A 12,245-nucleotide genomic window follows, 5' to 3' on the forward strand; every position below is an offset into this window, starting at 1 on the left:
CAAACATTCTCAACTCCTCAGTTCAAGTCATGGAGCTGCACTGCTCTGCATTTTTCATGGCAATTTGTGCACCGCCCTTCTCCACAGGTGGTGTGGAAAGTGTTGTTCAGAAAGACATTTCCCTGCGCTGGTCAATTCTGCTCCTCCTCTACTCTTTTCTAATCCCACACAGATATTGCTTCTTCTGCAACAATGAAGTTAAAAGGACTATAGACTTCTGTAATGATCTGCAAGGACGGGTTTCTCTGCTGCCTGCAGCCTGTATGTAGTCCTATGTGTGTCTGGTCAGCTTTCGGTCTTGGCCAGATCAAGCCCACCAGAACAGAATGAATTGCGGCCCACACTGTTCTGGTTTATTCGGTTTGCTCTTGGCTGACATCTGGCCATGCCTGCTTGTGGCTCAGATCTGGAAAACAGGTGCGGACCGCCCACATGCCATCATTCACCTCGGCATGTGGACCGGATGACCAAATCCGGTGTGGGATCTGGGCTGCAACAATTTTGCTATCTGGGTATTTCCCCAGGATGGGGGGTTAGGTAGCTCTTTTCCCCCCTGCCCCCGTTCCCCGTTGAATTTACGCCTATGTGATTTGACGAACAAGCTATTAGTTGTGACCCCTATAACCCACTAGGTGACTGTTTACATCCACTGGGTGGCTAGATAGCTGACATTCGTTCTTCCAATTATTCATTCTTAACTATCCTTTTTTCTTGAATTAACTTGTATTCTCAAATAGTGTTAATTTACTAAAATTTTACAACTTTGCTGATAAAATAACTTAAGATCAGGGTTTTTTGTGCAATGGGAATGTGTAAACTCTGCATTTACACTGGGGTTAACATGCTAATTTCATATGTACTTCCTGCCACGTGATGAGGCGTTATCAACATCCTGTGGTGGCGCATAAATATGGAAGGAATTTGGGGGGTTTATTGTTGTTCTCTCTTTTGTTACAACGTGGACCTTCAAGTTGATTAAAATATCAAGATGCAGATGCAGCACTGGCAGGATAATGAGATCAGGAAGCTTCTTCCGATCCCAGGGGAGGAAGAAATAAAGCGGCAGGTTACCGGCACAGTTCGTGACATGGTGATTTACAGCAACATTTCAAAGATGCTCAGCTGAAGAGGAATCAATCGGAAAAAGAAAATCAAACATCTTGCACACATCAATGTCTAGAGGAATCACAGTGGGATGGGCCGTGCAAATTGGCCATTCTTCGAGCTCTGCCAAGGCATTTTTGGCAACTTCGGCAATTTTTGGCGCTTGCAAACCCGCTACAGCTCTCCAGCTCCCTGGCACAGCCACCTTCAGCGACAATGTCTTCTTTGTGTTCCCTGAGCTCGAATTTTGCAGGTGACACCGTTACAGAACAGGACAACTAGGGTTGGGCGGTAATACGGTATACCGCGGGGTCTCAAAAATAGCAACAGTATCAGTTTCAATACTGTCATTAAAAAAAATGCAGTGCAATTATATAGGAGATAAGGATTAAATATTGAATATCATTTATTTAATGCCTAAAAATGATTTTATGTCCAGGAGCACTTATGTGTGGTTGTCATCACGTGACAGCGTGGAGGAGAGAGAGACAGAGAGAGAGCGAGGGAGAAAGATGGCAAGTCGCGCACTGAGTGACCTGGTCTCAAAGAAGAACACAACTCCTGCAGTTTGACAGTATTTCAGGTTCCGAGCTAACGAGGAGGGAGAGGCGGTAAATACTGACGAGGCAATTTGTAAATCATTCAATAAAAAGGTGACTGCAAGAGATGGAAACACCTCTAACCTAAGGACGCATCTCCGAAACAACCACCAACTCACTGATGCGAGGATGCATTTGGCCCCAAGTTCACTCAGTGCAACAGTTTCAATGTCTCCCGCTGATACCGATGCAGAACCAACAACAACTAGGTCCACTGCCAGTTATACGCAGCCAACGAGAATGGGGGCCTTCAGGAAAACAACAAAGTACAAAAGGGACAGTGTCCGCTGGAAAACCTGTACTGATGCAGTGACAAAATACTTGGCGAAGGAAATGGTCTCTTTCCACACAGTGGAAAAAACATGGCAAAGGTCCTAGATGCCCTGTACGAGCTGCCTGGACGGAAACATTTCTCACAAACAGCCGACCCACATTTATATAATAAAGTTAGAGACAAGGTTCAAGTGCTGCTGTCAGAGGCAGACAGTTATTCCTTAACAACTGACATGTGATCATCAGTTAACATGACACCATTTATGTCCCTGACTGTCCACACCATTAGGCCTACACCTTAGTGGAAACTTGAATCCAAATGCCTCCAAACAACTTATTTTCCTGAGAGTCATACAGCAGACAATCTTTGGCTCTTCAGGACTGGCAACTTGACGAGAAAAAACTTTCAGCCATAACCACTGACAACGCTGCCAACATTTCTTCCGCAATCAGGTCCCTGCATTGGCTGTAGCTTAACTGCTTCGGTCACAATCTAAACTTCTAAACAATCAAGCTGCATTGCATGACCAGAGACAAAAAACCGAGCGCACCCTCGGACTATGCCCTAATATTGTCCGGGCCTTTTCACACAGCTGGCAACGTAAGAGTGAACTCCACAAGAAGCAAGTGGAGTTGGGACTCCCAGAACATAGTCTCATAACGGTAAGCATAAATTTGTATCTGAATATCTGAATCTGTAAAGGTTAGATGACGTAACTAAGAATAGAATGGAATAATATACATTAATGGGCTTATTTATTTATTTGTTAATTTATTCGTTTATTTAGGCCTATTCATTCATTCATTCATTTACTCATTTATTTATTTATTTATTCATTCATTTATTCGTTTATTCGTTCATTCATTCATTCATCCATTGGCAGGACTGCGCAACTCGCTGCGGCTCCAAACTGGCAATGGTGGCGCGCATCCTCAAGCAGGCCCAAGCGATCAGACACGTCCTGTGTGATGACAGAAGGAGCAGCCTGTCCCTGACCTGGCAGGACATGGACGTCTAGTTCTAGTGATGCGCTCAGCGCATCGGATCACTCTATGGAGAGATTTTTGGTCCTGGGCGCAGCAGTTGCTGTACGACCACCTGTGGTCTGTTGGTCAGAAAGTTCAAGACCCAGGAGAAGAGTGAAGAGCTCAGCCACAGATCCCTGAGCTTGGCGACCAGTCTGAGGGGAACTATGGTGTTAAATCGTTCCCCTTCACTTCATCACCACAGATGTGAGAGCTACAGGGCGATAGTCATTTAAGCAGGCTGGGTTGGTCTTCTTGGGTACGGGGACGATAGTGGACGACTTGAAACATGTGGGGACAATCGAGTGGGCCAGAGACAGGTTGAAGATGGAGGTGAACACCTGAGCTAGCTGGTCAGCACATGTCTTTAGCACCCTCCCAGGGATGCCATCTGGGCCAGCTGCTTTCCTGCAGTTCACTCGTCTCAGAGCTCTTCAGACGTCATGCTCTAAGAAGGAGAGGGGACCGTCCTCCCTGGTAGAGTCGCCCGTGCTAGCCGTGATGCTAGTGGCGCTAACGCTGCTGTTCTCGAAGCAAGCGTAGAAAGAGTTTAAATCCTCCACCCCTGCCGGGGTGTTCTTCCTTACTGAGCTCAGAGTATGAGTGTAGCGGGCTTGTTCTTGTGAAAGCTGATGATGCTGGGTGAATCCTTTCATCAGCCAGGGATCAATGGGTAGGGAGCATCTCCAATGATATGTACTGGAAGCTCCACCCCACCCACCAGCTTTCACCTTTCTGTAAGAAATGAACATGGCACAAACAGTTAGATCACAGTCTACTGGTCACAGGACACCCACCTTACAATAAATCTGTATACATTTACCTCTCTGGGGAAAAGGTAGCCATTTTGGTGTTCCTCCGCGGTGATGAAAAGGTCAGAATTGGCAAGCACTTTCACATCATGGGCACATCCAGGCCACCCTATGCAGACATCTGTGAAGCTATGTAGAATAGTGTGGATTAACAAAATTTTCAATAGAAATGAGATAAATTAAAACAATTCACAGTTCGACTCCATCTGCTGATGAAGCTAAGGTCCTTTGGAGTGCAGGGGGAAATCTAAAGGGACTTTCTCTGACTCTGTGGTGTCATCAGCCATTTTCTATGGAGTAGTCTGTAGACAGCAATATCTCGGCAGCAGATAGGAAGAGACTTGAAAAATTCATCAAGAAGGCCAGCTCCATCCCGGGATGCCTTCTTGACCCAGTGCAGGTGGTGGGAGAGAGCAGGATGATGGATAAGCTGTCATCGCTGCTGGTGAAGGATTCCCGCCCGCTGCAGGACACTATCACAGCACTGGGCAGCAAGGTTTGTTGTTTGCTGTGTTATAACTGGGGTAGGAGTTTGACCAAATAATCAAATGTTGCCTGTGACATGTGAAAGTGAGCCTTCCTCTGATTGTCATCAAAATGTTCTATTGTCATCCAAAAACTGTGAGCTCTATCTCTGACCCACATTCGGCGAGTGGTCGGAGCACCCCTGTAAACAGTAGCCATGGTGGAGGCAATGAAGTCTTGCTGCCTTCATCAGTAACTCCTGCAACTCTTTGCCATTTCCAACACATATTCCAGCCGTCTCCGTTCCATCAGTGCTCAAAAGTCATTCAGTGGGCATTGAGTTTGAAAGAAAGACTGCAGTAAAATGTAAAAACCGATGATCAATGTAACATCATCACTGGCCTCCATGCTGCCTACTGCTCGCTTATAGGGTTGACCTGCATTTACAAAAACCTGTGTCTACCAGCTAATTTGGGTTGAATAGCAGCAGGAGAAAGTAAACCTTTCCATACCATATATTTCATTTACTATCCCGATCCACTCTGATCTTATTGGGGGTTCTTTAATCATCCATTTTCTGGTTATGGCTTTTTTACCGGAAGCGAGCAATATTTGAAGCAGGTATTTGGCACGTCAGCTAAGTTTGGATGGAATCTTACCTAAATATATTGTACTGAAGTCATGATTGAGCTGTGAGCCAAATATTGATTTTATCGCTGCTACTACTTGAATTACAGCACAAATGCAAAATATGTGGAAGTGATCAGCCAAGCAGTTCCTGCACCTCGTCCAGCAGTGACCATATCCTGGTTTGCCACTCTTTAACTGTTTTATCTTTGGGGTGATAAAAAACCTAATAATATTCTTCACACAAATTCTCTCCATTGACCTGAAGCATATAATCTATAGTCTATGATTAGAATTGATATGAGTCTATATGAGCTGCATTCAGTCTGAAACATTTCAGAAGTAATGGTGTTACTAAGTTTCTATATGTTTTTTGACATTCTGCTGGATACCCGTCCATTCCTGGTACTTTATTTGTTTTAAGTCTTGAAATGGCAATGTCTATCTCCTCTTTCATTGTCTTTTGTGTCATTGTTGTATTTTGTTCGATTCCATTTTAGGGTAGGGTCTAATGATTCTAAAAAGCTAGTTATGGCTAAAGGTTCAGCACCCCTGGGCCTTGTAGTATTTTTCAAAAGAATGTTGTATTTCCTCTAATCTATGACATATCCTGCTAGTATGGGGATCTTTAATTTTGTGAATGGACCTTTCAGCTTGTTGCTTGCATATTCTGCATGCCAGTAACTTTTTGGCTTTCGATCCATTCTCATAATACCGTTGTTTTATGAATTTTGCCTTCATCTCCATTTGGCTGTCAGAATTTTTATTTATTCATTGTTTTATTGTACTTATTCGATTTAACAAGTGGGGGTTGTTGCATTTTATATATTTTGTTTCTATTTTAATTTATCCAGTAAATCCTGTTTAAAAACTGTTTCTGTTTTTCCTTATTGAAGACCACATTATAAGCTTCTCTGTAATTACAGCCTTGACATCCCATAAAGTAGTCGGAGACATTTCCTCATTGTCATTATGCTCAAAGTAGTCTTTAAATTCCTGTACAATATTTTTTGTACACTGAGGGTCATTTAGAAGGCTGATATTAATTCTCCATGTGGTGTCTTTAGTTTTGTTATCTAAATGAAGTGACAAATACACACCTGCATGATCAGATATATATTTAACCCCATGTCACAATTAATTATTTTATGTCTCTCTGTGTTAAACATGAAGACCTGTAATAAATTCATTATTGAACCAAACTTCATGAATGTTTTTGTGACAAAGTTTGTGTAGTGTGTAGTAGTTTGTGTTCCTCTAATTACATCACAGAAAAATGAGAGCTGTAGAAATCATTGAAACTCACTGATGGCAGACTGCCATGATATACATGTTCATTACAAATGGATGTAAACTTTTGACCACAACTGTAAATGGGGCAGCTTTGGAGGAATATCTCTTCATTTGACAAAGCATAAACAGTTAGTTTAGTTTAGGGGGTCATACTGGGTTGTGTTATGGGCAAATAAATCACAAAGTTGTCTAAGATTTGTATGTTAACAAGTCTACCTGGAGTGGCCGAGTTGTGGACACAGCTGTGCAGACAACAGTGCTGGAGGCTAATGTCTCTATCTATACATGAGACCATGTCAGTAAATCGTTGTTATATTTCTTACTTGGCATTTTCAAGATTGTGATGAAAACAATTTTGCTTATGTATTTTAGAGCTGATTAGCCACATACATGTTAATAATTGATTGATGGATGGATTTAATAAATAATTTCCCTGTTTCTCTTCATGTAATAATTGCTGGTGTTGTCACTGTAGTCATGTTTAGGTCGTAACCCAGATGCCTTCAGGTCTAAGGTTGCTGGTGGGAAGTCAGGAGGAGTGAAAGGTTGGCACAACAAAGGCTGCAACTGTAAACGCTCTGGCTGCCTGAAGAACTACTGCGAGTGCTTTGAGGTTCTCACACAGACACACACAAACACTCACACGCACGGAAGCATAAAGGTAGATTTTCATACTACGTCTTCATTCGGGGTGTCACAATTGCGATTTAAAATTAAAAATGATCGAAATGAGCCTTCAGTTTCGACAATCAAATTCAAATGCAGTATTGACAATCCACCAAGCATTACTTCCGGTTCTGCAAGACTTTTCTATTGATAAATAAATTGTTAGTGATGTTGAATAAACAATATAGCTACAGATAATTTGCAGTCATCCTGTCCACTGACGAATGTAGTTGTAATATGGCTTTTTTCCCTGTCGTTGACATTGTGGCAATGTTAACTGCTAGAGAGAGTGTTCTTTGTTGTCAGTGCTGAGTTCATGCACGTTACACCGGAGACTTTGCAGTCAGCTCCTAAGTCACAGATATATTATGTGTCGATTTTTCTCCCGTACAGAGCTCCTACAACTACTGTAAATGAAGTGGTAAGAATGTGTCAGTGTCAGAAACAGAGTCGTCCAATAACCAAATGTGGGCATAGTTTCCTTTTTGGCAGGTAAATCTTGCAAGACTCTTCGCCACACCGAAAGTTTGTATTGAAAGTAATTTAGCTAATAAAAAACTCTGCTGAGTGTCTCTACCGTGTTTTGGTGTTGTTTATCTCTGTAGAAGTATCTATGCTTCTCTCCTCTGCTGTCTGTTTGTGCTGGAGTCTGACACACTCAGAGGAACTTCATGGTGCATTCAGGTGCATCTCATAAAAAATGTAAATGACAGTTGTCAGTCATTAGAAGTCTAAGTCAAACAGTAGCATAGCTGTAATTGCTGAATTTTTAAATTTAAATTTAAATTGAATGAAATTGGACATTAAAATCGAAAGTCAAATCGAATCGTGGATTTGGAGAATCGTGACACCCCTATTATTCACCATTCATACCTATTTCATTTTTGTTTTATATCTCATGGTCAGGCAACCAGGTGTTCTTAATGTCCAGTTTATATAGGATTTGGTGGAATCTAGCGGAGAGGTTGCAGATTTCTTTCATTCATTTAAAAAGCACAAAATCTACACAGTCCATTACAGTAGGTGGTGTATGTACCTATTAAAGTTGGTTGCGATTCACTTATAACCACAGAAGAATAAAAAACACAGCACACTGGTTTCAGGCTCATGACCTCCAATTGCTGCACCTGGGAAAAGCCAGATATGTTGTCACTGTTGTGAGCGTCTTTTACAGTTTCATAGGAAGACAGCATGATTGCACTTTGTGCTAAGTAGCCGATAATATAAATGTCACAACATGGGGCCAGTAATTTATCAGGCCGATAAAAATTGAGCATCCCTAGTTAAAAACACAAAAGGGTTACGAAAACACAATTCTTGGGTCAGGTGCTTATTGGCTAATGATGACAAATTTTGTTTGAATTATTATTCATAATTATTGATATTATACACAGTATAATGTCTGCTGATGGATCCCCCCAAATCCTACACACTTGACCTTTAATTTACAGTCAGAAGTTATTTTATTCCTTTTCAGTCCTACTTACATATGCTTGTATTTATTTTGTTGTCGTCCTTTTGGCAGTGTGGGGTCAAAGGAGAAATGTGGCTAATTTCCCTCCACAAATCACATGCAATTGTTTATACAACATTGACTATTTAAGACACTTTGTACTGTGTTGTGTGTGCAGGCTAACATCAAGTGTACCTCCAGCTGTAAATGTGTTGGATGTAGCAACTTTCTCAACTTCTCAGAAATGGGCCTCAAAGAGAAGATTGTCAATGGCAACAAGTGAGTAAGTTAAGTTTGACCACCAAACTATGTTGCTGCGGCTGCTATAGTAACACAGTCAACATGGCAGCTGTCATAGTAAAACTTGTCTATGCACATAAACCTCATAGGACTGTTCTGAATTGTTATATTTGAAGCTTGGTGTTGCAGCGTTCTCTAAATCTCAATGCAGAGTTGCAGGAAATAGACAAGACAGATGCATGCTGAGTTATACTCTGAGGCACAACAATGGTATTACTTGAGGTGTAGCCAAGCAAATAGTGCTTTGGATGGGCATTTGAATACTTATTTGGATGTTGATGAGTTTGGTAACGCTCAAAGCTTCAATGTTTTTGGGTTGGTCCTAAAATCTACTGCCATGTCTGAGGTAAAAAAGATGGGCTTCATGCAAGCATCATATGAACAAATTTGTTCTCAAGTTTTCATTTGTTGCATGTAGTTGTTTTTCTTATATTGATGTCTTGCATTAGCAAATAGGCCTTTTCATCCAACTTTATCAAACCATTCCTTCTTTTTTGTTCGACATAGTACAGCCATGTGATGTCACACTGTTGATCAATGTAGTAATGTTTTCAAATTTTTTCATGTCCCGATTCACCCAAAGGATGATTTACAACATGTTTTAGTTTTAAAAGTTGTTGCAAAATGTTTACAGTTATCAAATGAATAACTCTAAATATTTTTTTTTATTTCAACAAAGAATGTTTCATTTTCAAAAATGAATTTCTCCACTAGTTTTCACTTTCCTGCAACCAAACTTTGATTCTGTGTTATTAAAACAGTTCTATCACATCTTTAGGTTATTGGTCCTGCATTAAAAACGTGAGTGCCACAGATCTTGTTAAATATATCTTCGGCATGGAAAAACACATTTTTAAAACATATTTGAAATTTGCAAGCTACAGTTTTTAATGGCTTGGTTTGTTGCATATTGGATGATAACATTTTGCTCACTCTGTCAATACACACATTATTTTACAAAAAACAACTGACATCATCAACTCAGCTCAACTTGAAAAATCAACTGTAGGCTGTCTTTTTCCTCTAGCTGTTTTCCAGTCAAGCAGGGCTTTATGATCTCACTGTCACATCAAACTGCAGTCGAACTTGTTTTTGTGGAATTAATCCAGATTTTCTTTATTGTTTTCTAATGCATCTAGCTGATGGTGTCAGAAATTAGTTCATAAAAGTTTGAAATACTTGTGATGTTTATTGAGCTAAGCAATTCAGATTCATATTTTGTCTAGACACAGAGGGAAAAAAGTCAACATCATATAGTCTGCAACAAACCAAGCCATTACAAACTGTAACATGCACATTTCCTGAACCCAGTTGAAGAAGTTTTTACATGACTTTTTTAAGAAAGTCCATGACATGAACTGAGAGGTCCTAGGTGATTTGGTGTGGATGACCTTTACATTAAAAACTCCTGATCCCAAACAGCCACTAGCTTTGTGTAAGTTTTTAGCTTTAACTCTGGGGAATATTTTTTGTGAATGAAACTTTACCAGATTGTCAAGTTGAGAGAGTTTATTAAATCTGATTTGAACTTCAAAGAAAAGCAAGAGGTTTAGGATGAAGGTGACTTTATTGTGATTTTGATGTGCCACTTCTTCTGCTTCCCTGATGTACAATATGGACAGTGTAACATTGGCACTAGAGGAATGGGCTTACCCCTCATGTAATTGTGTGTCTTTGTATGTGTTCAGATCGCCTGGATCAGTGATGAGTCCTGCTGTGCTGGAGGCTGTGTGCGGCTGTCAGCTGGCCAGGGCCAAGGAGGCTGAGAGGGAGGCCCAGAGCCCCAGCCAGGCTGAGCACATGGTCCTGGATGAGTTTGGACACTGCCTCACACAGATTGTCGAGGCCATGTTTAAGAACAAGACCTACTAAACTTACACTGTGGAGATACTTCATACTTCAAAACATGAACTGGTTAGGATCCAAGGAAACAGCTGTGTTTGAGATGGCCTAACATGGATATTTGAATTCATACAGTGGGGTTTGGAAAGGTATAGACATAGTTGATTTTTTTCAAGTTCAACGTCACACATGTTCTTCGAAAGTTTACTGGTGAATATGAAACTCGGGTCCAAATTGTAGTTCTGGTGAGTGGAAGTGAATTTCTGATATTATTGTTTTATTGTTAATACCAGATACACATAAAGTTGAGTTCGGAGGTATATTATTTTAAGTGGTAATTGTCTGTGATTTATCAAGAGCAATGTTGCTGTTCTAATGGCTTTGATTTAAAACTGTTGAGAGTCCAACATTCAGAGGAAATGTGCATCGACAGTTCCAGCAGTACATAGTATAAATATTCTAAAAGCTTGTGAGAAGTAATTTCTATTCTTTAGAAATATCAATGGAATTTATTGAACAAACTGTATATTTAAATCAATGTAAGAAATGTTAGTTAAGTTATTTAATTTATTTATTTTTCTGTATTTTGTTTTTTTTGTCATTATAATTGTTATGTATTGTCTGATTTGGGATTATTAAGATACATTTATTTACTATTAGATTCAGCTTTGAAAATATAATTGAAAGGCTGAACAGGTTCATTTCATTTATTTATTTATTTATAAGGACAATGCGCCTTGAATTATACTAATTTTTCATAATCCGTATACACATTTCTGTAGATGTACCAGTATTAGCCAGCTGGCAAATTTTCAACTGCAGTCCTTTTGCAACATGTTTTTAAAGCAAAATAAAAGTATTATTGATGACATCTGGTGTTTCACCATCCACTGTCTTTTAGGGTACTGGAGGTAAAGAATTTAACATGTCAGTACATCTGCATACGTCAACAACTGGATAGGTTGGTTGTCAGTATCCCCTGAAAACAACATGACCGTTGCAGCATAATAGTGACACACAAACAAGGTCTTCGTTGCACTGTCGCAGTTTAGTTACTGTAGGTTTTAGAAGATTTGTTCTGTTTAAACTCATAGACTTTCTCCCTCTTTTCTGAACCCCTGCAGAAAAAAGGATTGCATGCTGTTCTTGTTCATTTATCTTCTTCTTGTCTGTGTTTATTGGTGGATTGCAAACCCAGTCCCTGAGAGCAATTTGTCTTTGTATTATGATCAATATTTACAGGCTAAAATGTCTCTGATACAATAAATATCTGATAATATACATTTTCTAATACTGGGCCTATAATTTGAGGGGGGTTCACTGTAAACCAGAAACTGTTATTCTATGGAGCCAGAACAGAGACAGTGAATTCTCCCATTAAAAATAAAATTTGTCATTGAAAACAAAACTTGAACTGACAAAAGAAATATTGGCATTGAAACATTTTAATTTGAAAATAAATGTATTGGCACTGAAACAAATATTTGGTCCTAAAAAAAGTTACATTGAAAAATAAAACACAGATATCAAAAGTGTTTTTATTAGGTCCAATTACAAAGCTGGTGAGGATCCTATTGAAACTGAAGAAGTTATTATTAGGACCCGAGCACTGAATGGTACGAGACCCTCTTGAAATGTAAGGAATTGTTATCCTGTCTTTATATGCCAAAGTAAATTGCTTCTTTATACAAAATTCAAACATAGTGGAAATTGAAGAACTTTATGGATTTCGGCGATGGAAAATAGCTCCTTAGCGAAAATCTCGCAAAACCTTTGCGAGATCTC

At 39.9% G+C, this 12,245-nt stretch overlaps 1 protein-coding gene across 2 annotated transcripts in view; it reads left to right on the top strand.

The window, feature by feature from the left end:
• Positions 1-11,331, top strand: part of tesmin (testis expressed metallothionein like protein) — a 109,641-nt gene extending 98,310 nt beyond the window's left edge. The window contains exons 11-13 of one of the 2 annotated variants that reach the window (XM_084363894.1): positions 6,675-6,812; positions 8,497-8,601; positions 10,307-10,397. In XM_084363894.1, coding sequence (XP_084220020.1) covers positions 6,675-6,812; positions 8,497-8,601 — 243 coding nt within the window. In that variant the 3' untranslated portion in view covers positions 10,307-10,397. Of the gene's footprint in view, positions 1-6,674; positions 6,813-8,496; positions 8,602-10,306 lie in introns of both variants that reach the window. The other variant, XM_084363893.1, reaches the window with a different exon arrangement.
• Positions 11,332-12,245: the final 914 nt, after the last annotated feature.

The sequence above is a fragment of the Pagrus pagrus genome (genome assembly GCF_965226575.1).
Source record: "Pagrus pagrus genome assembly, chromosome: 10".
In the NCBI taxonomy this organism is placed as follows: Eukaryota; Metazoa; Chordata; class Actinopteri; order Spariformes; family Sparidae; genus Pagrus; species Pagrus pagrus.